This window comes from Ictidomys tridecemlineatus, chromosome 1, assembly GCF_052094955.1.
Source record: "Ictidomys tridecemlineatus isolate mIctTri1 chromosome 1, mIctTri1.hap1, whole genome shotgun sequence".
NCBI lineage: Eukaryota > Metazoa > Chordata > Mammalia > Rodentia > Sciuridae > Ictidomys > Ictidomys tridecemlineatus.
This window is the reverse complement of record NC_135477.1, coordinates 8,512,681-8,538,855: the sequence shown is the minus strand read 5'-3', so window position 1 is coordinate 8,538,855 and position 26,175 is coordinate 8,512,681. Positions and strand designations below refer to the sequence as shown.

The following is a 26,175-nucleotide window of genomic DNA, read 5'->3' as shown; positions in this document are numbered from 1 at the left end:
TGCCCTGTTTTTAAAAAGTTCACACATTCTTTCTTCTGTTTTTAAAATTTTTTAAAAGTTTTAGTTGTAGACGGACACAATACCTTTTATTTTGTTTGTTTATTTTTATATGATGCCAGGGATTGAACCCAGTGCCTCACGCATGCTAGGTAAGTGCTCTACCACTGAGCCACACCACAGTCTATCTTTCTTCTGTTTGATCACATATGTTAGTCAACTCCTTTAGGGATTTTTTTCAACCAGTTATTGTATTCTTCAGTTCCAGAATTTCTTCTTGGTTCTTTTCTATGATTCCTATCTTTGTTGATATTTTCACTTTGTTCATATAGCATTTTTCTGATTTTGTTTGCGCTCTTTTATAACACATTGAACTTCTATAAGATGGTTATTTTTAATTCCTTGTCGGGTAACTCACGGATCTCCATTTCTTGACGGTCTGTTTTTGAAACTTATTCTTTTGACTGAGCTATGATTCCCTGTTTCTTCATGTGCCTTCTTATTTTATTTATTTATTTATTGCTGGTTTTTTTTTATTATTATTTTAACAAACAACCACCTCTTCCAGTCTTTATAGACTATTTTCAAACAGGAAAAAAAACATTCATAAGAAACAAACAGCCTGGCTACTAATTCTGGGGGCCTCACAAACTTTCTCTGGAAGTGTATCTCTTCTGGGCTTGTGCATTTAATCAGGAATGATCATCAGCTTTTTTTTAGGAGTTTGCAGCCTTTTCTTTCCCTATGTCCGTCTGCAGTGCTGCTGGTGTTTTAGCACTACAGCAAGACATTGAGTTCTCTTTTGTTTTTGACCCCTAGGAACTCCAATGTGCCAGCTCCTCACTGATGCTCCAAGTCAGGTGAGATAGAAAGCAGTTGTTTGGACATCCCCCCCCCACCCCAGTAGCTGGGATGCTGATGTACGTTATGCTCTTCTCTTTCCCTCTCATGGACTGGACTCAGGTGTCTAGTCATTGAACATCCTGAGCATGCTGGGCACCACCAGGTAAGAGTTTTCAGAGAAAGGTGCTAGAGCTATTTTCATTTATGTTTATTTGTTATCTTTGACTTACAGCTCAGTTCCTGAAAGTTCTGTGGAGAATGTATGTGCTAAGAACTCTAGGGGTGGGACTAAGGCCCTGGATCCCTGAGCTCAGATGCTGCAGGAAGTGATGGGCCCAGCCAAGGCCAGGCTCTCTGTGTAGAAGCCATCAGGACTAAGGCACCCTAAGCAGAAAGACACTCCTTACAGTGGCCAGTAGGGGGAGCCCAAGGACCTGCTTAGCTGGGTGCCCCAGAAGTGGTCCCCACAGGGGGGATGTCAAGAAAGTCCTGGGTAATGTATTTCAAACTTTACAAATTTTTTTCTAGTTGTTAATAAACCTTTATTTTATTTATTTTTTATATGCAATGCTGAGAATCAAACCCAATGCCTCACATGTGACTTGTAAGGGCTCTACCACTAAGCCACAACCCCAGCTCCGTCAAACTTCTTTTTTTAAAAACATTTTTTTAGTTGTACATGTACACAATATATTTATTTTTATTTATTTACTTATTTTTATGTGGCGCTGAGGATCGAACTCAGGGCCTCATGCATGGGAGGCAAGCCCTCTACCACTGAGCTACAACCCCAGCCCTCCAACAGACTTTTAATTGAAAACTTACATGAAAATTTACTCAAGTCCAGGGGCAATTATCTGGGAAAAGTTTTGGGTGAAGAGGAAGAAGCAGCGTAGAGAAAGCAGATCTGTCCACTTACGCAGGCTTCTTCTACGATACACCCCTACACTGCATACACACACACACACACACACACACACACACACACACACACACACACACACACCATGGTCTTGGAATTGGGATAGGATGGGGGCAAAGGACCAAACTTTAAAAGGAAAGGTGCAGCATGTGTGTGTGTGTCTATGTGGCTGTCGGTGTGCGCTGCTACAGTTCCCCTGTGCAGACACTCAGCCTGCCTGCTTGCAGGGCCTGCACCCACCACTGATGTCCAGCAGAGGGGGCTGGTTACACCAACCACCATCTGCTCCACACCAGGAAACAATGTCACCATAAACAATCATGCTCAAGAATGTTAGCGAGGATGTGGGGGAAAAGGCAAACATTGCTGGTGGGACTGCAAATTGGTGCAGCCAATATGGAAGGCAGTATGGAGATTCCTTGGGAAACTGGGAATGGAACCACCATCAGACCCAGCTATCCCCCTCCTTGGTCTATACCCAAAGGACTTAAAAACAGCATACTACAGGGACATAGCCACATCAATATTTATTGCAGCACAAGTCACAATAGCTAAACTGTGGAGCCAGCCTAGATGCCCTTCAGTGGATGAATGAATAGAGAAAATGTGGTATACATACACAATGGAATATTACTCAGCAATAAAAGAGAATAAAATCATGGCATTTACAGGTAAATGGAAAAGATAACGCTAATTGAAGTTAGCCAATCCCAAGAAACCAAATGCCAAATGTTTTCTCTGATATAAGGAGGCTGATTCATAGTGGCGTTGGGAGGAGGAACATGGGAGGAATAGACGAACTCTAGATAGGGGAAGGGAGTTGGAGAGGAAGGGAAGGGAATGGGGGTAGAAAAGAGGGTGGAATGAGGTGGACATCACCTCCCTAAGTACATGTATGAAGACACGATGAGGTGAATATACTTTGTACACAACCAGCGATATGAAAAATTGTGTTCTATATGTGTCATATGAATTGTAATGCATTCTGCTGGTCATTTATAACAGATTAGAATTAAAAGAAGAATGTGGGGGAAGACATTTGTAATATTTTGAGTGAACAACTCAGGTGAAAAAAGTAGAGTACAATCTCATCTTTTAAAATTTATGTAAACATACACAAAATATTGATATTCTATTGATGGTTAACTTTAGCCATGGAATTCGAATTATTTTTCTTTTCAATATATTTTGCCTCTGAACTTGTGAGTTGCATTTGCAAAAGGAAAAACAAAAATGAACAAATCTTTGTTTTTCAAGTGTGAGAGCCCCAGGGCCTGGCTCAGGAAGGCAGGCTCTGCCTCCGGCCCTTGGCTCTTGCAGGCCGGGCAGCAGGTCGGAGGCTGGTTACCCAGGGGAGGGTGGGCAGGATCTAAAATGTAAAACAAAAGCCGTGTCTGCCCCCAGTCTCTTGCCATACTGTTCTCCTGCCAAGTGCATCCCTCCTGCCTCTCCTGGCCTCTCTGACAGTGCTAGTCGAAGAGGAGAGCGACAGTGGGTTCCTTGGGACCCCACCTCAAGTCTGACTGTGGCACCAGCTGCTGCTGCTGCTGCCACTAAACACAAAACCCTGAGCACCGATTGTTCTTCAGCCAGATGGCAGCAGCTGCGAGGGTCAGTCATAGCCTACCACGAAACCTCCTCCTATTTTATTCCCCAACCCCACATCCAATGTACCACCCAAAGACACTGCTCGAAACCAGTCCACCCCATTCATGAATGCACGAATGCAATTGCCAACAATGACATCTGTGTACTAGCACCAGGACCAGGACCTACAGGGACACATGCACCCACACATACACACATGTCTGAACAAGCATGCACACACACATACAACATCCATCCACGTGCAAAAGCAGAGTTGTTGAGTAGTACATTCAATCAACCAATTCTAGAGGATTTGTCAAGCACTTTCCAAGAGCCACGTTCAGTTGTGGGGTTCCTAGAAGACAGAGATGGGAAGCCACCCACCAAATCCTCCAGAGTAACCAACTACTCTGCGAAGAGTTCGGGCATCAAGACGGGCAGGATTGCAGGATAAGGAGAGAGGTAAATTCAGAGTTGCCTCCCAACTATGTAGTGTCTTATATTTTCTTGTGTGTGTGTGTGTGTGTGTGTGTGTGATGTGGGCTTCCTATTTTCTTGAACACAATTACAGGTAGAGAAGCTACTCTCCTGTGCTACTTTGTAATTTCCATAACTCAGGAAAGGCTGAGAAGAAACCTGGGAGGCAGTCCATCCTCCGATCTCACAATCTGCCCAATTTCAGGTTCCTATTACTATGCCTAGGGCTTGCTGCAACCCGGTTCGAGGTGGATGTGGCTGATGCGTTCCTCGGTTGGGGGGCAGAGGCTTTGCCAGCCAAGTCACTGAAGACACGGCAAGGTTCCACCCTGGTCCCCGGCACAAAAGCTCTTGGTCTTGCCCTTGACTTTTAGGTAGTTCTTGTTCTCAGAGAGAACAAAGTGAAAAATTACCCATCAACAAAGCAACCCCTTAGGCAGAGCTCTTACTATTGTAAAACTCCATTTTTATTGAAGTATTTTTATCAAAACATTTCTGGATACAGAAAGCTAGAGTCCCCCAGAATGTCAGAGCTAGGGGGGATCTGAGAACCTGCAGTCTAACCTCATTTGCAGCTGACACTGGGGAAGCCTTTATAAAGACTCCTCCAGGTGGCCACAGGTGGCTCCAGGAAGATCCTGGTGCTCTAAGGGGAACGGAGTGGCACTGCTTCTCTAGGAGGAGTCTGGGGAGGAGGTACCTGGGACCCAGTTAGTCCCCGTGAGAAGCCCTTGCTCACAGTGAGGACTTCAGTTCCCCTCTGAGAACCTGGGGTACGCCCCGTCCTGCGCTGAAACCAGAACCCAGAACAGGAAGTGCTTGGAACCTTGCCTGCTGTCGCCATGGTGCCCGCAATGCCCCCAGGAAACCAAGGCAAGCCGCCCAGCTAAGAAGAAAAGGGTGAGCTCCAGATGTCATCAGAGCTATCGGAATCCAGGCTCAGAAGTGGCCAGCCGCCAGCCCTCCTGAAATTCAGAGACAGTGCCATGAGGGTCCCTCCCCTGGACACATCTCCTCAGTAAACTCTCCGGTGCTGGGCGGAGGGCCTCCCAACCGTAAGTAGGACTGGTTCTTCTATCCGCTCTAGAGACGGAGAGGGCTCGGAGGGCCGGGTCCTGCCTACGCTGGGCTCAGCTGGCAGAAGAGCCTGGGATTCCCGGCTGGAGAGCAGGGGCTCTGGGAGCTGAGGGGCCACCAGGAGCGGCTGCCATTACTCAGAGGGACTCAGAAGCCACTAAGGGCATCTTGCCTGGTGGGGGGAGAAAAGAACACACACGTTCTGGGCCATGGAGGTACCCTGGTTCAAGATCAGCTCCTGAGGCTCCCGGGTATCCTGCCAAGGGAGCAGTGGCTGGGAGAGCTCCGGGCGAACCCCAGAACCCTCTCTCCCAGCCGAAGGGTTCCTGCCATCCTGGAGCCCTGGTGGCGTGTCTCATTCTGGGCAGACCAGGTCTGCCCTGCTGTGGAAGGCTGTCCTCTGTTCTCCCATTCCTCTCCACCACATTGAGGTCTTGGGTTGATATCAAGGGACATGGGAAGCTGGAGAGGGGTTTTCAGAGAGCGAGTTGCAGGCCATTCTAACTCCTGGGTGGGAAGGGGGTGAGAGAAGCAGCTTTGTATTCCCTGGGGACGGGAGAAACCTCCCGTGCAAGGTGGAAATCCAGCCATGAAGGAAACATCTTTTTTATGGTGTTGGGAATCACACCTCGGGCCTCACACTTGCTAAGCAGTTGCTCCACCACTGAGCGACACCCCAGCCCAGGCTGATTTGACTTGCAAGGTTTTGGGGGGAAAGGGGGGGGGTAATTGAACTCAGGGGCACTCAACCACTGAGCCACATCCCTCTATTTTGTATTTTATTTAGAGACGGGGTCTCACTGAGTTGTTTAGTGCCTCACTTTTGCTGAGGCTGGCTTTAAACTCATGATCCTCCTGTCTCAGCCTCCCAGGCCCCTGGGATGACAGGCATGCACCACTGCACCCGGCCAAATTGGTTTCTGTTGCATGCAAACAAATTGCCTTGAAAGACAGTTGGGAAATCCTCTGTTCATCCCCTTTCAAGCCCTCTAAGCTGTGCTGGCCATAAGTCCCCTGGGTCCAGGACAGCCCTGGCCACACCTGTTGTTTGGGTCTATTAATAATATTACCCAGGGCTTGGGTTGTGGCTCAGAGGTAGAGCGCTGACTCTACCTGGGTGAGGCATTGGGTTCGATCCTCAGCACCACATAAAAATAAAATAAAGGTATTGTGTTCACTTACAACTAAAAAATAGATATTTAAAAAAATGACAATATTACTCCTTTAGTAAATTTTACAATCAGCCTGTGTGTTGTCGGCCTTTGGTCCTCCTCAGCTTTGCAGTGCAGAGAATCCTAGGCTGTCCCTGTGCTGCTATATCTGAGTCACTTTCCCAGCACAATGGCAGAGAATTGTCTGTCTACTCCTGTGCCTGCCTTTAAAAACCAGATATCCTCTTGATTTGACAAATAACACACATTTGAGACTGACTCATTACTTTGTGGCAAAATATAGATTCTTTAGGCCAACTTCCCCCATAGTATTTCGAAGGACCCTTTGGAAATTTACTGAACATTTCAGATCTGGCTCTTTTGCCTTTCAGGTGCTCACCTCTTTCCTGCTGTGTATCTCCACTACCGTTCATTAAGATGTTGAATCCGGTAAGTGGATCAGCCTCACAGGAGGAGGTCATGGTGAGGAGAGGCACCGGGTTTCAGCAGGATCGCCAGGTTTCCTCAGGGCTGGCACCTCCCAGGGCCTCCAGCTCTGTGGGCTGACTCTGCTGGGAAGAGCATGTCCAGGCAGCTCCGCCCAGAAAGCAGAGAGCAGCCCACTGTCTGCACTGACCCCTGTGCATGCCTCACACAACAGCAGGACTACGTCTGGACCCCGAGCCAGTTTTCAGTCTCCCGCCACATTTTAGGCGCTATGCTAAGGCATATTTCTCAATCTTTACTTGATCCCTTTTAAAACGCTGAAGGCAAGATGGTATCATCACCACCGTCACCATTATCACCATCAACATCACTACCGTCATTACCATCACTGTCCCCACCACCACCGTCACCACATCACCATTGCCACCACTACAATCACCACCATCATCACCACCGCCAACATCGCCACCATCAACACCATCATCATACCACCCCCATCATCACCACCGCCAACATCGCCACTATCAACACCATCATCATACCACCATCATCATCACCCTCGTCATGATCATCCCATGTTGCCATGATCATCATCTTTGTCATAGATCCTTCCCATTCCACCTGATTCCACTTTACATGAGGATAAGAGAGGCTCAAAAAAGAGCAAAGTGACTTTCCCAATGCCATACAACTAGCAAGTGGCAATAACAAGATTTGAGCTCAGGGGCTGGGGATATAGCTCAGTTGGTAGAGTGCTCACCTCAAATGCCCAAGACCCTGGGTTCAAACCCCAGCACCACACACACACACACACACAAAAAAAAGATTTGCGCTCAGAGTCTCCATTCCACAGCCCGCAGTCCCTCCACCACCCTCCTGGTGCCTGGATGGCTTAGGACTATTTAGGTCCATTCATGTGTTTTTCCTGGTGCTTTTTTATTGCTTGGTTTCTTTGAGTCTTGAGTCTGAGGTTGATTTTCATGGTGGGTGGTCTCCCACTCCCTTAAGGAAATAGCTGAAGTTCTTCTGAAGCCTCAAGAAAATTTCTGAGTCAGACCCCATTCCAAGTGACCCTGCAGCTCCACTCCTGGGTATCCAACAAACAAATAAAAATCGGAAGACGGGCGGTCAGCAACAGCTCACCCAGGAATATGCACAGCAGCCTCTTCCCAATAGCCCTAGGGGGAGGCACAACCCTGTCCCTTCGCTGACTAGATAAACAAAATGCCGCATACCACATAGTGCACCGTTATTCCGCCTAGAAAAGGAAGGCAGTGTGGAAATCATGCTGCTAAATGAAAGAAGCCAGACTCCAAAGGCCTTGAACCACGTGACTCCACATGCACGCAATATCCAGAACGGGCAAATAGGAGGAATCGGAAAGCAGCTTAGAGGTCACCAGGGCGGGGAGGGGAGAGAGGAGTGACAGCTTCCCGGGTACAGGGCTTCTTTTGTGGGGCAATGAAAAAGTTCTGGAACTGGTAGTGGTGATGGTCACGTGACATTATCAATGTGCTAAATGTCACTGAGTTGTACCCTTTAAAAAATGAATAATGTGTTTCATATTTTTCAAATATGCATTTTATGTTTTGTATATTCTGCTAAAAAAGAAAGGCCCCTGCCCAGGATCTCCTTAGTTTAGAGTCTCTCTGAATGACATTAGGGTACTTAAAGAACAGTTCTTCAAGCCAAACACTATGACTTGGGAACTCTTCCGAGCAGCCTGTGAAGGAAACCATTTTTCCCCCTGAACTTTGGCCTCTGGGCCCTCCTGTCCTTAATCCTAAATTCCAAATAACTTTGTAGCTTTAGATCCTTGGTCTATGGAATACAGACAGCATCCTTATCTTGAGAAGAGACTCTATGAGAAATAGTAGCATGTTTGAAAATGAACCAGCAATTTAAAGTTTGCCTTGATTTTCTTCCTGCTGTACAATTTGGGAACCCTGGCCTGCCCAGCAAGTTAAGATTTTCTCTTTCTTTAATCACCCAGCAACACAAAGCACGGCTGGAGCGCCGGATTGTCGGCTCAACCAACCGGTGGCGTCTGCCTCAGGAGCCTTTCTTCGGGGACCTGCTGGCACTCCCCCAGATGTGCCAGGCTTTGGGCATAGACATTGAGGAAACTCTGAAGAACCCAGAAAGGTAGGGGGAACCCGCACCTGTGGTTGGGCCACCCTGATTGGATGGAGGGGTTGTCATGGGCACATTGGCAAGGTGGTGACAAGAATGCAGAGAGAGGCTGACAATATTTTTTTCTAGACTTTTCTTTTGCACCTGGAACTTGGAGACCCTCTCAAGATTCTAAATGTACCGTCCAGGAACTGAATAATTTCTTGACCAAACTTGGTGGCTGAGTGTTTGGACGCCTCTCACAAATGCCCATTTCTACCCCATCAGTTGATTCCCCTCAATCTCATGGCCCCTCGGCAGCCAGAGGGTCTTTCACTCCTCCATGCTCTGAGTCTTCTCATACCTGTCCCCACAACACACTGGACCTGTTGCAGAAGGAACTCCTCATTTCCCTAGTGCCTCCACCTGGTTGGATTCCATGCACTCCGGCTGGCAGTACCTATCTCATGAGCTCAAGGTCAAGTCTGATGAGCAGGGGCTGCACCCCTGGGGGAGAGTCTGGCACACAATTCCTGCTTGCCCTCTGTTTGCTGAGCTAGTGGCCACATCTTCCCTCCCTTCCCTTCCAGACCCCCTGGCCAATGGGGAGCCTGGTTGTACACAAGACTTCCCTCCCTCCCCTGAACACAAGACCCTCCATCCATCCCACAGCAAGCCCTGTTCCTGTTGCTGATGCTGTAATTGTGGCTTCTTCCACTTGAGGGTGCTGTGTGCTTGGACAGGAGCTGGATCCATCTAGTTTTCTGGTTGGTAAAGGCTCTCGGGTAGAAAGCTGGGATACGGGCTTCCAACTTCCCATTTATGTCCTGTCCTGAGCAGGCCCATGCCTGGGTGTTGCCCAGCTGGCCAGCTGGTTGCATCTGTGTCCACAATGCTGTGGACCCTCAGACCAGTGCTCAGAGATGCTGCAACACCGCTAGTTGGCTCTCCTACTCCTCGTCCTGCTCTCCTCCTCAGGGCCTGGGGCATGGGGGAGGGGGAAATGCTGGCTTCCTTTCAAACAACCTTATCCTTTTGTGCCTTAGTTTCTTTATCTGCAAACAGGATATGCTGTTTTATGGGGTTGCAGTGAGAATTATGGCATAATCCAAGGAAAGAGTTCAGAACAGCATTTGGCACAAATACGTGCATGTCAGGCAGAGTCCCTGGTGAGGTGTGGCATGTGTGGACGCACACTGTCACCTGGACCCAGAAATCCAGCATGGGCGAAGCACTCCTCAGGCAGGGCCCAGGGGAAGGGCCACCCCACTAAGACTCTAAGGGTCATGGTGCTGGACGGGGGCCCAGAGCCCTCCCTGCTCCCCAGCTGGTGACCCTGCCTGATGTTTTCCTCCCATCTGGCCTGCAATACCACGCCCATCCCAAGGGCGGAGGGAGGTCACACCAAGGGGCAAGGTGTCAAAATGGGACCCCTAGATGTTTACCAGAGAGCAGTTCCAGGAGAGTGGGCCGAGAGCCTGAGGGTGTGAGTCGGAGAGGAAGCGGAAGAGCAAATGTCAGTTGAGTGCACGTGGCCACGGCCTCCCGGACGTTTGCCCTCTGGCCACCTAGACATCTCCATTTTATGAGGAAAGCATTGAGACACAGGTTGGTCCCAGGCTGCAGGCAGAAAACAGAAGGACTGGGACCCAGCCCAGGTCTGTGAGACTCCTCAAGGAGGCCATGTGTCCCTGAGAAACTTGGAGGATCCCCTTCCTTTCTCCATCATGGGAGGGAGCTCCCAGCCTAGGAGCGCAGTCCCCACGTCTCCATCTGCCACGTCGTTCCTCTCAGGCCGCTTAGTTCCCCAAAGGTGAAGAGATGCCATCCACCCATCACTCGCTGGGTTCTGCAGAGCCGGAATGATGGAGAGCCACCTTGAGAGGCACCAGGACCCCCGGAGGAGGCAGGGTGCTCACTGTGCTGTCTGGCACCTGCTGGCTCAGCTGGTGACAGGGATGTTTGTGAGCACGGTTGAGCTCATGGGCATTGCCCCATATTTTCCAAAACTCATTGCTCCCTTTTGAAGACATGGTCCAAACTCTTGACCCTGTCCAGCTCTATGTTCCCAAACATGTCACCCAAGCCCCCAGGGGGTTGAGGGAGGAGGTGAGGGTGGCTGGGTCCTGCCCACAGTCCTGGTGGGTAAACAACTCATGCTCCCTGAGCCCCTCCTGAGACTGAGTCACTCCCAACCCTCTCTGGCCCTGGAAAGGGCAGCACGGGCAGTATTATTCACAGCTCCTCCACGCACCCTGGCCCGTGCGGGCTTCTGGGAGTGCAGGAAAACAGCATGCCTCAGGAGGCGCCACACTACTGGGACCAGATGTGCTCATCAAGTGCTCCTTGGCTGGCTGGCCTTTTTGGGATGACCACCCTCAAACCATAAATATGTGACTCAAGTTTTGTTTCATTTCCTCGCTTAGTGGGCTGAGTACATAGTGTTTGTGGAAAAGCACTTATCTATTTGTCATTCATCCATTTAGACACCCACTGAGCCCCGACATGATGGCTTGCAGATCTGAACCACAGGGCAGAGCGGTAAACAGTGCCCTGTGGTGCAGAGGACCCTGAGTAATTGGGCAGCCACAAGTCACCCAGAAGGGGCTTCAGTGATGCTCATCCTGGGGTGGGGGTGGGGGGCGCTGGCCGAGCTTCACTGGACAAGGCAACAGCAAAGTCCACCCTGAAGGTGTGTAGGAGCCCTTCAAGGAAAAAGGCAAGCAGGAGAGCAAGAGTGCACTGGGGCCTGTGGGCAGGGCCTGTGGGGGAGAGGAAGCGGGAGCCCGCCTGCTGTTGAAGCTGTCAGAAGGGGCTGGATTGGGGGGGGGGGGCAATGAGGCATGAGGTAGAGAGTGACGCAGGAGCTCTTAGCTGGGCCAAGGAGTTTGGGAGCACTAGGGGGCGGTGGGGACACTCAGCAGGAGAGTCAGGACCAGCTCTGCAGGGCTCAGGCACTGCATCCTGTGAAGGAGGGCTGGCGGTGGGGGTGGAGGAGTGAGTGACTGGGAGGAGCTTAGGTAAAGGTCATATTAATAAAGACAAAGACCATGGACCAATGCAACAGAGTATCATCAGGTGGAGGCCAGCAGCCAGACATGATGGCACTCAGCAGGCCAGCCTGGGCCCTAGGGGCTGGACCCTGGCAGGAGGAGCAGGCCAGAGGCACTGTGACTGGGGACTGTATAACTGTCAAACAAAATTATTGGTGAGTTAGTCCCCAAAGTGGGTAGAACATGCTGTTGTTTTCTCCAAAGGATATTTATTGAGCACCTACCATCTGCCATGTTTTAGAGACTCACCAAATAAGGTGTAGTTTGGGCAGCCAGGGGCAGCCTCAATACCTCCCTGGTAAGACCGACCCACCGCCTGGACATGGGAGTCAGTGTTGGGGACCAGCCATGAGGCAGCCTGCAGTGGTCAAATCCACGCACAGTGACCTGAGGAAGCTCCCCCAAAGGGCATGATGTGACAAGGTGGTTGCTGGTGGCTGCAGAGAAGCACACACTGGAGTGACGTGTGTCCCAGCTGGAGAAAAACGTCAGGATTAACTCTTGGATTCTTTGGTTTGTGTTTTTCCTTGAGGTTACGTATTCCAAAAATCCAGAAAATTTTCACAGAGAATTTGAAGGACAAGGCCAGCCAAAACGGGGAAGCAGGTGAGTTTTGTCATCTGTGGGTGAAATCAGAATGTGGCTGACTTTAGGGGACTCTGCGGTCTTTACAGTTCAGATCACTAGACCTGAAGCTACCATTCCTGTCCACTGGCCTGTAAATATTTGTCAAATACATGAAGAATGAAAACCAAGCTCAGTAAACACATAAGGACAAACCAACTAACGAGTCTCCCTTAGATTGGAAGACTAAACAGTGACGTTCAGCACAGGCAGCTGCTTTGGGCTGCTTTATGCCCTTTGGGCTTTAACCAGTTATGACTTGGACATCCACATCTGCGCTTGTCCAAGAGGACTTTCCTGAAATAGAACCAAGAATCAGAACCGGACCACCCAGTTCTGAACAAAGGTCCACTGAGCCACAAGAAACCTAGACAAGTCAGCTCTCTCCTTCCTCCCTTCTTTCCTGAGATATTGGGGATTGAACCCAGGGCCTCATGATGCTAGGCATGGGCTCTACCCACTGAGCTATTCCCCCAGCCCAAAGTCAGCCCTTAAAGAAGTTTTTTGGGAAGGATAAACCCCATGTAGTGCTGCCTGAGATCAGAGCTGAGCCCCTTTCCAAGGAGAGACTAATAGATTTCTTCTCACCCATCAATTCTGATTGACCCAGAAAAGGTCAGTCTTTTGAGGCTATCTCCTGACTGGGAGAAAGAGCTCTAGGATCGACTGGCGATGTCTGTCCTGCATTGGCCATCCTTGAAAGTGGAAAGCAATGTCCAGTGAGGGACCATGTTTGATCCAGTTATGCTCCTGCCTGTGGTCACCCTAAGAGTGGGATCTTTTTTTCTAATTCAGCATAACCAGACCACCTGGGCTGATCCAAGAAGTAAGGTGTGATCCCCAGGAGAATAGCAAGAATAGTAACAGGAGGAAGAAACAGATATCCCAGGTCACACAGTCACACTGATGGCAAAGCCAAGAAGTAACTGGATGGGGCTCGTTAGCCCTACAGGTCCTGTCTAGCACTGAAATTCAGGGTTTGGGGAGCTCAGCCCTTGCGTCCTGCCTTCCTCCAGCTCTGTGCTAACACAGGAGTTGAGCTGTGCAGAGCCCTGTCACCCCGCCTCACCTGGCTGGTGTCCCTGGATACTCCACCTGCCCTCCTGGGAAAGTCTCTTCTTTCTAAATCATCCATGCAATCCACAGGCAAGATTCCCCCTATAAAACCTTCTGTGGGGGCTGTGGCTGTGGCTCAGTGACAGCGCATTCTCCAGGCATGTGCGAGGCACTGGGTTTGTTCCTCAGCACCACATAAACACAAATAAATAAAATGGTGTCCATCTACAACTAAAAATATATATATTAAAAAAGGAAAAGTTGAGACATTAAAAATATGATTTAAAACCTTCTGCAATTTGCAAAGGGCCTTCTTCACATTGTCTTTATTTCTTTTATTTTTGGTAGTTGTAGATGGGCACGCACCTTATTTTATTTGTTCATTTCTCTGTGGTGCTAAGGATGGATCCCAGTGCCTCACACGTGGTAGGTGGGCGCTCTCCCACTGAGCCCCAGCCCCAGCCCACATTGCCATTTTATTTCATATTTTCTGGTGAAATAATGAACTTTGTGCTCATCTCCGCTCCCTGGAGGAGAGAGACTCAGCAGACCCTGCCTCTCTGACAGGCCTCCCGCTGTGTTGTGACTTTTCTGTGGCCTTTCAGATGGGTAGTGTGTAGGTACTAAGCACCCCAGAAGTTCTCAGCAGGGAACAGGAGTGATTTTGCTCCCCAGGGACGCTGGCAATGTCTGCTGACCTTCTTGGTTGTCACAGCTGGGGAGGGGAGTGCTGCTGGCATCCAGTAGGTAGAGGCTCGGGATGCTGCCGGGCATCCATAATGCACAGGACAGTCCTCACACAGTCGTCACCTGCCCTAAGTGTCAACAGTGCTGATTGAGAAACACTGTCATGAGGTCCCACCAGAGGGTTCCAGCCAGTGTCCCTGAAAGGTTCCTGGGAAACCTTTTCCACTTCCCCAAATGGGAGGGCAGCCCGTGTGCCCCTGAAGCCCCCCAGCTTTGCTGGCAGCTCCCTGGGTTTACCGCTGGCTCAGTGAGGCTGCCCTGGTGTCCCCCAGGTCGCTGAGCTCCTTTAGGGCTGCACCTCACTGAGACCTGAGGCAGCTGCTTGCCACTTGTCCTGCTCAACAGCTGGGACTGAAGGGAGTGTCTGGAGCAGTCACACGGCTCTGTGTGGGGACGTTCCTGCCTCGCTGCTCAGTGTCATTTTCTCCCCCCAGACGTGACTCTCGAATGCCTCGGCTTCAAGTGGGAACTCCACCAGCCCCAGCTGTTCCAGTCGGAGACCTTGACCAAGCTGTACTTGGCCGCCCTGGGCCGGGGCGGTTCAGGCCCCCGCCGAGGTAACTTCCCACGGACCCAGGGTGGATCCCCAAGCCCTCGGGCTCCAGAGACCCCAGCTTGGAGAGTGGTCATCTGTTTTGAGACCAGGGTCCCTGCAGGGAATATGGGTGAGCTCTGTGGTGTGAGCTCAAGGTGTGCCCAACCTCCAGGCCCTCACTGTCCAGGGGGATGGAGGCTCTTATCCCCTGGCGCTGAAGCCCGAGGGAGGTCACCGGAGGGGGTTCTGCAATAATGCCAGGCCCCAGCGAGCACTCACACATGCCCTCCAGGGGTCATCCCTGGGTTCTCCAAGTCGGTTGGGGAGATATGGAAACTCGAGATGCTTCTTAGGAGGAATGGACCGTGTCGAGTCCCCAAAGGGCTTTCTGGAAGGAAGGAAGTCCTAGTGCTGACTTGGCTTGTTTGCCCCGGCTACGCTGGTGGGGGCCTACTGTGTGCCTCTGGTTTTTCTTTTCTTTCCCTTTTTTCTCTTTTCCTTTTCTTTCTTTTTAACTTCTCCTTCCAAAAAGAATTCAGGTCACACCTCTCTCTCTCTCTCTCTCTCTCTCTCTCTCTCTCTCTCTCTCTCTCTCCTTCCTTCCCTCCTTCTTTTCTTTTCCTCCTTTAAGTCCTGGACACCTCAGCCTGCTCTTACCTGTTTGATGTCTTCCCAGCTTCGTTGCCAACTTCTTGGGGCAACAGATGGGCACCCCCAGGGCTGACTCACAAGCAGGTGCTGTGGAAAATTCACGGTCAGGTTGGGATTACGGCTCCAGGATGTGGCAGCAGGGCCCTGTTATTCCAGAGCCAGATGGGCAGCCAGAGACCCCGGCCGCCGCCCCTCCTGGGCCTGGAGAGGGCACCCTGGGAGCTGCCTGGCCACCGGGCCCCTGACTCAGCTCTTCCCCGGCAGAGCTGGCAGCGAGAGCCACTCATGGCTTTCCCGCAGGACTGTGGCAGCCGTGACTCCTGCTCGGGACGGTTTTTACTGCTCTTACGCATCTGTCCCAGTGTCCTCAAGAGCAGGACAGCCTCTTCCATCTCCTCTGTGCCCAGCCATCAGTGAGGGCTCTGGCGACCTAGACCGCGAGCACACTGGGAAGCAGGAGGGTCACTGTGAACATTATGGTCTTAACGGGTCTAGAACGATGTCCCTGAAGAGAAGAGGCTTGAGACCAGGGTGGCTCTGCAGATATGACCCCCACCCCCGGGACATAGGCTGGGCCTGGCTGGAAGTGTCAGGGAAGGCACAGTGAAGAGACCCATGGCCCTTGACTGTCACGACTCTCCAGGGTCCCCCCAAGGTACCCCCGGGGGCTCCATGTCTCCAGGAAGTTCCGTGGGAGCGAAGTCCTGCGTGCCTTTAAAAGCAGAGCTTACCTCCCCAGGACAGCTTGTGTTCTCGACCCCACGCGCCTTCCTGTTCTTGAGGGTGTCCACGTTGCTACCCTGGAGTCGGCAGCAGAGGAGGTTTCTGGGCTCTGTGAAGAGGCACAGCCTCTCTGCTGCTCCGTCCCTTTCCACCTAGCATGGAGGTGCAGCTGTCCCTGAGCAGGGAACGTTTATTCTCGGGACAAATTCCAAAAGAAAGGGCTCTCTTACTAAACACCCACTGAGAAACTCACGAGCACATGAGCCCGGTCTGATCTGGGGCTTTTTCACCTGGAGGGAGGTTGACCTGTCTTCTGCTCACTCTGGCCTGGCTGGTACGAAGGGGTTAAGTGCTCAGTTTATGCCAGGCCTTGTGCCAGGGCCCTGCCATCTGAGCAAACCCAAAATGGTGGCAAAGCCCAGCAAACACAGGATCCCTCCCAGGCCTGACCGCTGCCTCCCGCGGGCATCATCTCACTCACTACCCGCCACAGGCCGAGTGGTTGGCAGGGTCGCGGGGCAGGAGGGTGAGCGGTCATGCCAAGGGGAAAATGGCCCAGAGGTGGAACAGGCCTGGCACTTAGTAAGTGCTTAACACATGTTTGCTGAGTGAAAGCTGAACAGCCAAGTGCCAGAGGATAGTGAAGGGACATGGAAGAAAAGGGTCATTTGGAGTCTTTTTTCCTGAAGTGTGACTACATTTTGGCTCTCAAATGGTTTTTCACTGCCTGATGATGGAGTCTTCATTCCAGCAACTCAGTGACATCTACTGAGCCCCTGTGTGTGAAAAGAGTGCCGTGGCTTCTGGGGACAGAGCCACCAGCCGACCATCAATGTGCCTGCCCAGTGGATCGTCCCCAGCAGCCCTGAGGGGGAACAGCGGGTGGTGGGCAGATTGGTCCACGCAGAAGGAAAGGCCTATCCGCAGGTGGCAGGCTGCTACCACACGTGGGGGCCAGGAAGGCATCTCTGAGATGGCACGCGTGGGCAGGTCCCCGAAGAGAAAGAAGCAAGGAGGGGGCCACACTGTCCTGGAGACAAACCCAGAGGGGCATGTTTGGGGTCTGGTGCAGGGGAGGGGGTGGGAGGCCATGAAGGTCCCGAGGCCACGGGTGGGACATTGGCTTCTGCCCCAGAGCTGCCTGAGAGCAGCTCCAAGCTGATGGGTTGGCTGGGGATGGATTGGTGACCCCAGTCCTTCCTCCTGGGACTCCTCGGTGGCAGGCATCTGCAGTTTGGAGATCTGTGGGTCAAAGTGTCAACAGCCACTGGAAGGACATTTCAGTCCCCCACAGATGGCCACTCTGCTCCCACTCAATGCCTGACCTGCCTACCCGAGGAGCTCAGGTGTAGTCCCAGGTTAACCAGAGACGGCCGGAGAGGGACAGAGGGAGGGAGGCAGGGGGTGATGTGCATCGGCCATAAAGGGTCATTGGAAGCTGAGCAGGGGGACCCCGGGACTCTCTACACTACTTCTGTAACTTCCTGTGAGTCTGAAAGTATTTTTTAAAAAGCACTTATGTTAAACTTGCATCCATTAACCGAGCTGATGCAAAGGGATGCCTGTGGAGACCCAGGTGAGCGAGTGAAGGGCAGCGGGAGCCTCCTCCTGTGCCTCCACTGTGCTGCTGGCCTCTGCAGATCACTGTCTGACTTCCTTCCCTAGCTCTGTTGCCTGGGAAGGTCCAAGAACGCAACCGTGTAAAGAGGATGATCATTTCCCTGAAGATCAACGATCCAGCGGTCACCAGAGCTGGTAATGCAGCCCTGTCTTCTCGGTCCCCACGTGCCACTGACTGGGCAGCATTCCCAGATTCAGAACATGCAGGCGGCACACACAGCCTTGTCCAAAGTGCCGAACAGTGACAAACAAGAAGGGACAAGGGGGCTAGGGCACCTGGGAGAAACCGAAGACAGTGAAACCGTAGGAGAGGGAGGTGCTGCGTGGGAAGGAGGGAGCCGGCTTCTCAGGCCAGGGACAGTGGTACTGCCCCTCCCGAGCCCACACCAGCGGGCCACCCTTGCTCCCCAGCAGCACCCACCCACTCCTCAGCCAAGGACCCCCACCGGCTTCTATTAGCAGAGGCCTCCCCCAGGGTGCTCTCTTGGGCTCCCTTTGTCCCATCCTTTCCCAGTCGTGGGTTGCTGGGTTAAAGTGGCATGTGTGACATACGTGACAACACAGCTATGAATGGCTGGGTTAGGAAATGACCCACTTAAGCCTGGGTCAGCGTCCACCGTGACAGCACAACAGGCCAAGCCCACCTGACCCCACCACGGCCGGCCAGTTCTTGAACAGTCAAGCTGTCCTGGCTCCTCCCAGGAGTCTCTGTTCCTTACCAAAGTCCCAGACTCCAAGGAGAGTCCATGGGAAGCTGTACGTTGTCTCTGGAGAAAAAAGTCCACCCACCCACTCATGGCACTCTGCACAAATTCAGGCACTCGTGATCCCTCAGGCCACAGAGCCCGGGTTGGGACAGATCCCCAAGATGTCTCGCTCTCATGGTGACCCCAAGGCACAGACTCAGAGCAGGTCCTTCCAGCAGGAGCTCAGCTTGCTTTGGCTCCATGCTGACCTACCCCTGGGGAGTCGTCAGGGGCCAGGCAGTGCCAGCCCCAGGTCCAGCTGGTGCCTTATCTCCAAGGGCGTCTCTGCCTACCCAGCTCAGGAGTCCTGAGGCCCTGGGGTGCTGCCTGGCGTGCGGAGCCTCGTGCTGATGGCCTCCCTTGCCTGCTCCTCCCCAGCCTTCGCCACGGCTCTGAAGAACCTCTACCTGAAGGATGAGGAGATGAACGTGGAAGAAGTCCTGGGCGTGCTGGCCTCCGCCCACGTCCTGCAGTTCAGCCGCCTGTTCAAGAGGTGAGGAGGAGGAGGAGGGCCAGGGCCAGCCTGGGCCCACCGCATGGAACAGTCCTCTTCTCGGGGCTGACTCCCAGGGTCCTGGGTGGTAAGCAAAGCGCGACCCCACCAAGGCGCTCGGGGCGTGTGCCTGAGCCTGCTCTCTGGAGCCAGCTGCGAGCTCAGTTTAGCCAATGATTCTTGACTCACAGGAGTGAAATGCGACTGGGGAAGGGGCTCTGTGGCTGGGGGATGCTGCAGGTCTGCAGAGTGAATTCCCAGGAGCCCCAGGTCCAGGCGCTCGTCAATGTCACCTGTGTTCACTTGGGGGTTAAAAACTTCTAGATCTCGTGCATACACCTAAAAGGGCCGCGGGGGACAAGCTCATTCCCCGCCCCTCTCAGGTCTCGTCTTTTCTGTTCATATCAGATAGTGTTGGTTTTTCTTTTATAACAATATTTTTATTACTATGAATGCTATACGTTAGAAATCTTTTTGAACAGAGAAAATGCAAAGATTGAAATCAAGGCTGTGGGGAGCGTCCTCCCCCTGGGCATTCAGAGCCTGCTGCCCCACCCAGGCTGCCCAGGAGGAGCCACCTGGCCAGGGGGCAGCAGGAGTTCAGGTGGATTGGCGTCCGCTGGGAAAGCTCCTCATCCTGACCACACCTGGGCTCCATTCACCCAGGGAGCCGCAGACAGGCCTCGCGCTCCTGCCCACGGCATCCAGGCGGCTGGGGCAAGGCAGCCAGCCTCGGGCGGTTGAGTCGGAGGCGCCCAGTTTTCATTGAACTTTTTTTTTTCTCAAAGAGAGTCAGACAGAGAGAGAATTTTTTAATATTTATTTTTTAGTTCTCGGCAGACACAACATCTTTGTTTGTATGTGGTGCTGAGGATCAAACCCAGCGCCGCGCACATGCCAGACTAGCGCGCTACCGCTTGAGCCACATCCCCAGCCCCTTTCATTGAACTTTTTGCACAGTCCGGGCACAGAACTTTTTGCACAGTCCTGAACTTATTGCACAGTCCTGTGCAATACGCTTCCCCTCGGCCTCCGCGTACCTCCACCGTCTCCACTGTAAGGCGTGACTCAGTATATGTGCCATCTGCCTCCCAGAACCTTCCTGGGTTTAAGGGATGTGGACACAAAGGGCTTTGAGGTGGCGCGTTTGCTACAGTCAGACACATTCTCCACGGGCTCCTTTCATCTTCTCTGCACCCCTGGGAGGTAGTACTGCTGCTACACCCATTTTACAGACAGGAGCCTGAGGCTTCAAGGCCACACAGGTTCCAAGTAGGAAAGCCAAGAACTGAAGGAGGTCGAGGAGCCCCAAACCTACACCACCAACGTGGCCCTACTCTGCTGTGCACAGTCGGATGGTCATGTTGTCACTGGCCTGTCTGTGGCGCTTCCCTGCCCCCCTCCCTGGAGCGGCACTCGGCCAGGTGGGGCTGCCTAGGGTGGTTCACCTGTCGTGTATTCAGTCACGCCTTCATTCTCCAGCCCACTCCTTCAAGAAGGAGCTCTTGGCCTCTCCAGGATGCAAGGAGACAGAAAGGGACAGATAGGCAGGTCACTGTCCTCGAAGGCCTCCTGTCCAACAGGCCCAAGACACAGGAAATGAGTCAGGTCAGGCAGAGGGAAGGGCGGAGGCTCCCAAATGGAACATGTTGTGCTGTGTGTGATTAATTTCGGGTCAGCTGGTGCTCACGATAAGAAAACACGTTCCTCAGAGCGTCCCCTTTCTGGAATCCTGTAGTACCCCTCGGTGCCATTCATGCTTAGAGAGGTCAGTGAACCACACGGAAAAGCCTTAGTGGGAATCGTCTCCTAGGGCATCTGGCTCGTCACAGGACCTTGCCAGGTGCCTGACGGGCCTGAAGACAGAGGTACCCTCTGGAAGCTCTTTGTTTTTCAAATTCCCTGAGCAAGTCAGTGTAGAGAGCGAGGGGGGTGGGGATGTCCTGCCTGGCTTGTTTCACCTCCTCCTCGGCCTGTTTCTTCATCTGAGTGAGTGAGTGAACCCAAGCCCAGAGGGGACACAGCTGCTCTGTGGAGGGCCGATCCATTTCACCTGTGAGAGGCGCAGCCCAGGTGCACGGCTGCAGCCCAGGTGCACGGCTGCAGAGGATGCATGCCGTCTCTGCCCTATTTCAAGGGCCCATGGGGGTTTTAGTTCATGGTGACTTCCTTAAGGAATACATTTAAAATGTGCAAGACTTGCTGGAAATCCTGTAGCTCAGGTACACCTTAGGGTGGCCTCTGAGTGATACGGAGCCAGGATCCTGCTTCATATGAGAGCCCCAGAGCTGTTCTCGGGTGCCCTGTTTAAAAAGGTGAGCATGCTTTAAGGCGGTTTTGCTGAAAAGGGACTAATATTAGGTATGAATGTTGAGTCACCGAATGTCGAGTCTTCCGTGGCCCCACATCCCGCCAGCACGTCCACCCCTCGGTCCCGCCAGCTCGATGACTTGGTGTGGCCCACCCCCTGCACTGCTGGTCTGCTAACCCAGATTTTCTCCATAAGTAAAATAGGGTTAAGCTAGCCTCATAGGTGGCGGTACAGCCCTGTGTTCTTTTGGGCTGCTGGTCTCCCAGTCCCATCCCAACCAATTCTTTGTCCTGCTCCTTTAGGGTTTTTTTTTTTTTTTTTTTTTTTGGTTTTTGGTACCAGGTATCAACCGCTGAGCCCCATCTCCAGCCCTATTTTGCATTTTATTTAGAGAAAGGGTCTCACTGAGTTTCTTAGTGCCTCTCTTTTGCTGAGGCTGGCTTTGAACTCGCAATCCTCCTGCCTCAGCCTCCCGAGCCGCTGGAATTCCCAGGTATGCACCACCACGCCTGGCTTCCTTCCCGTTTTTTAACGTTACTTTTCTGGTTTCTGACCTCTTTTCTGATTTAACCCTGTTAGATGAGATTCACCTTTTCTGCATTCCCAGGGCACGTTGTGCTTTAACTTTAGAACCCTTAACACGACTGCAGTAATGTGGTCATCTGTCCTCATGGTGACTTAACGATGTGTATCACCCCCTGGCCACTAGCTCTGTCCTCACCAGTGCCTGGCACGGGGTACATGCTTAGTAAATATACCCTGAAGGATGAGTGAGCAAGTAAACCAGGCCTGGCCGTGACAGAGGGCTGAGGCTTCTATCAGAAAGGCTCTCTGAATCCATTTGTTCATAGAGCAGCTCAGGACCTGAGGCCCCGGTAGCAGCGCCATGATGGTCAGGGCAGGGAGAAGGCACCCCAGGCAGGAGGACAACCAGCTGGCCCTCTTGGCTGAGCTTGAGTTCATTTAGGCATCTGCAGACATGTTCGCTCTGAGCAATGACCTTGGCCCTGGTGTCAAGGCCACATTGTTGCCTCTGAAGGATTTGATCACCAGCCCTATCTGCCTCAGCCTGGAGCGCTCTGTAACAGGCCTGAACAAATACCATATTCCTAAAGTGAGGCTCCCTTCCGTGTGAGAGGTTGCCGCTGCCCTCCTGAAATTGAATGAAAAACTCTGGGGTCCCCTCCCTGAAAGCAGCCTGAGGGGGCTCCAGGATCAACAGCTTTCTCTCCGCAGATGTGTGGTCACGATGATGAACGGACTGAGGCCAAGCACCATCAAGAACTTCTACCTGGCTGGCCACAGGGTGAGAACACCTGGGCAGGGCACATGGACCCAGGGGCATGGGATGGTGGGGTGGGGCCTTCAAGAGCACTCTTGCCAGGCCCAGCTCCAAAAATTCTATTCAAAGTCACCAATTTAAGGTTAAAAATATTTTATTTTACTAAAGGAGTGCACTTTTTTTTTTAAAAAAAAAAAAGAGTTCTTTTTAAAGATATGCATTAAAAGTAGAATAGTTACAACCTCAGAGGTTGAGAAACAGGGTGTAGCATGGCCTTTCTCAACGAAACAGCACAGACTTTTCAGAACATTCTAGAATGGAGCCATGAGATCTTGTCCCACCTGAGCCCGGTCAGTGTGTCCATGTGGGAAGCAAATAATGTCATCCAGCTCTTATTACCGGAGGAGAAAACCTGACCAAGGGGGCAAACTGCCCAGCAGCTGGGGGCAGTGCGGGCCTCAGCCTCGGGCTTCCTGATTCCAGCTCCCTCCCTGACTCAGGGACACTCACACCAGGAGACAGACTCACTCCAGGCAACGCAGGGTTTGCACACAGCCCCATGCCAGGTGCTCTTAGCACCACCTCTAAGAATGTCCTACGTACCTGTTTGACAAAGACCTGTGGTCCCTGCCTTCACCCCACGCTGTTGGAAAGTCACTCTCAGTGACTTCTTTAATTCTAGTTGACATTTCTCAAAAAATCTCTGGCTTGGAAAGACGCTAAGCCCTGAGGACATGCTAAATGTACAGAGACGCTCTCAGGGTCCCTGGCTGCAGGGAGACTTTTCCAATTTTCCTGCCCTTTCAACCTTGCTTCTAAAGTTTGTGCCTCAGAACTCCAACGGGATGCCCCTCCCAGGCCCTCAGGAGATCAGTCGACAGCCCAGAGGTCTGCAGACAACCTGGGTTTGCTCCTGGCTCTGCCACTTACTAGTGTGTTCCCATGGGAAGAACAGAAACCTTGGAGCCTCAGTTAACTGGAAGCTAGCCTCATAGGGTGGCGGTGAGGACTGGTTCAAGGGGACGGAGTGCCATGCCTTGAGCATAGTAAGCCCGGTCTGTGCATGTGTGCAGTCTCACTGACGGCCAGCAGAGGGCGCTGAGAGCCAGGAATTCCTCCGTCAAGCGCTGTGTTTTGTCTTCTCAGTACAAGGAAGAGCAGCTCACCACCGCTTGCGAGAAGTGGCTGGAAATGAACTTGGTCCCCCTGATGGCGACACAGATCCATCTTCGGCATATCCCTCAGGAGCTGCTCCAAAAGGTGCTGAGGTCCCCCAGGTCAGAGCTAATTCTGGGGGTGCTGCCCAAGATGGGTATGGAAGAGAGTGGGGGGCTGTCGGGAAGGGAGATTCCCCAGGGTGGCTGCACCCACACCCCTGCAGGACATACCCTTGTCCTCCTTGATTCCAAACTTGATGCTCCCAGACAGTCACACACTTGTTGTGGGAAAATTTGGAAAACAGGGAAAGGCAGGAAAAGGAAAATAAAACCTCCCATCCAGCCGGGACTCCTTTGCTGAGTCGTCCTCTACCTGGACATGTGACTGCCTATTGGTTTCTCTGACAGTTAAGGCCAAGAGTCAATCCTCAGTGTCCCCCGCCCGTGACTGCACCCCCATCCACCCCAGTGTTCCGGGACCATCGACGGCTGCTCAAGGTAGAACCGTGAGAGTCCTCTGGATACCTCTTTGGCCTCTCCTTGACCATGAGGCCTTCTTAGCTTCCAAACTGAGCTGCAGTATGGCTACAAGCCCAGCCCCAGCCCCAGCCCGAGGCCTCCACGTCTCTCAAGGACCACCACAGCACCCTCTAGGGTGGCATCCTGCCTCGGTCTTGCCTCCCTTCCAACCCTGTCCAGTCCAGGGCCTTCTGCTCTGCTCTCTGCTCCTGCATCTCACACACCAAGCAGCAGCCACAGGGACCTTTCTCCGACTCCCCTGCTGAGTTCTCACCCACACAGGGCCTCTGGGCAAGCTGTCCCCTGCCAGGTTCCTTCTTATCCCTCTGAGTGTTCATGGGAACATCCTCAGTGCTCGACTTTCAGGCTATTCCCAGTGTTTTACCAATATAAGTAGCAGCTGGAGGAATGTCCTTTAATGCACATTTATCTTCCTCTCACATGAGCTCCCTGCATTGACTTTCCATAAGTGAAATTAAAGTCAAAATGGCTTTTTTAAATTCATTTTTTAAATAATATTTTGAAATGAACTTTGAACTTGGAGAAAAATAAGGACAGCATAAAGAATATCTCTACAGATGCTCCTCAACTTGCAATGGTCTTGCATCCGGAAAACCCAGCATAAGCTGAAAATGCAGGGGATGCACCTGCCTCCCGAGTGTCACAGCCAGGCAACATGCCCACTAGAGGGCGCCAGCTGACTGGGAGCTGTGATGAGGCGCTGGCCCTGCCCCTGCCCAACAGCAGGAAAAAGGACATATCCCGGGCCTGGAGAAAGATTAAAATTCAAAGTATCATTTCTACTGATGCACATAACTTTCCCACCATAGTAAAGCTGAAAACTTATAAATCAGACCATTGTAAAGTGGGGACAATTTGTAGACGGTTTACCCTGAGTCCCCTATGGGTCAGTTTCTGCCCTGCTTGCCTTCTCCTTGGCTTCTCTGTGCATATCCACAGGTCCACATGTTTTTTTCTGAACTACTTGGGGATAAGTTGCATGTATTATTCTTCTTTATCCCAAATGCTTCAGTGTTTATTTCCCCAGAAAAAGAATTTGCTTAATATAATCCCAGGGTAATTATCAACATCAAGAAATTTATCATGGATGTGATACTTAGACCCCTTGACCGACACTGTCCGTGATAGCGTTTCCCGCTCCAATGCAGGATTCAGTTTAGGATCACGTCTTGCATTTAGTTGTCAAGTCTCTCTGGGGTTCGTTTGAAAAGCTCCTTGGTACTCATTGCCAAATTTCCAGGGTTGTGCTCCCTTTGGGTAAATTTCAAAAGTGAAAACTAAAGTCTACTCAAAATGTTAGTGGTATGTTAGAAAATAAGTGTTTCCTAGCATTTGTGTGGTAGAAAATGTCCCACTTTTAGAAATTAGATCTAGATCATCAGCCCATCCCAGGGATTCGGAGCACACAGGGGCCTGCAGGGCCCCTCACATGACAGAGTCCTGGTGTTGAGGGAGACCACGTTGTCAGAGCCTGGCCCCTGAGCAGCCCCCAGGGCACTGGTGTACCCCACTCATGTGTCCCCCACCCTCCGCCACACCCTCCAGTGGAGAAAAGGTCTTGAAATTATAGAAGGACAGATAAACCTGGCATCCCTGAGGCTTTTCATAACACGGTCCCTCCCTTGGAAAAACTGAGCTGTCCTACCCTGGAAGCATTTAGCCAAAAATGAGGAAAGCTGTCTGACCACAGTCAGCACGTCGGTGATGGCACAGGCCTGGCAAGACGCACACTGGGCAGGAAAAGAGGCCAGGAGCATGACGCATCCGGTGTCTAGACTCGCCAGCCTGGGCAGACGTGACTGAGTGGGACCCGGCCGCCCGCGTCCCCAGTCCTCCGCAGGAGGCACTTGCATGGACAGTTCAGGGCCGTGCGGCTCAAGGAGGCAAGAGCCTTGCATGGCCTCAGTCACGTCATGGGCCCACGTGCCCAAGTGGGCAGGGGAGGTGACCAGACTCACCCCAGCATGGGCGCTGTTCTCCAGGGGTCTGCTGTTTGCAGCTTGTGGGTGGAGGCAGGGGGTGCA

General features: G+C 52.1%; 1 protein-coding gene across 1 annotated transcript in view; it reads left to right on the top strand.

Annotated features, from left to right (window-relative positions):
* Positions 1–26,175, top strand: part of Btbd16 (BTB domain containing 16) — a 53,243-nt gene that overhangs the window by 1,310 nt on the left and 25,758 nt on the right. Inside the window, exons 2-9 of the mRNA XM_078019346.1 lie at positions 6,447–6,504; positions 8,495–8,646; positions 12,199–12,272; positions 14,528–14,691; positions 17,685–17,757; positions 18,747–18,861; positions 22,409–22,478; positions 23,601–23,731. Coding sequence (XP_077875472.1) covers positions 6,447–6,504; positions 8,495–8,646; positions 12,199–12,272; positions 14,528–14,691; positions 17,685–17,757; positions 18,747–18,861; positions 22,409–22,478; positions 23,601–23,731 — 837 coding nt within the window. The remainder of the gene's footprint in view (positions 1–6,446; positions 6,505–8,494; positions 8,647–12,198; positions 12,273–14,527; positions 14,692–17,684; positions 17,758–18,746; positions 18,862–22,408; positions 22,479–23,600; positions 23,732–26,175) is intronic.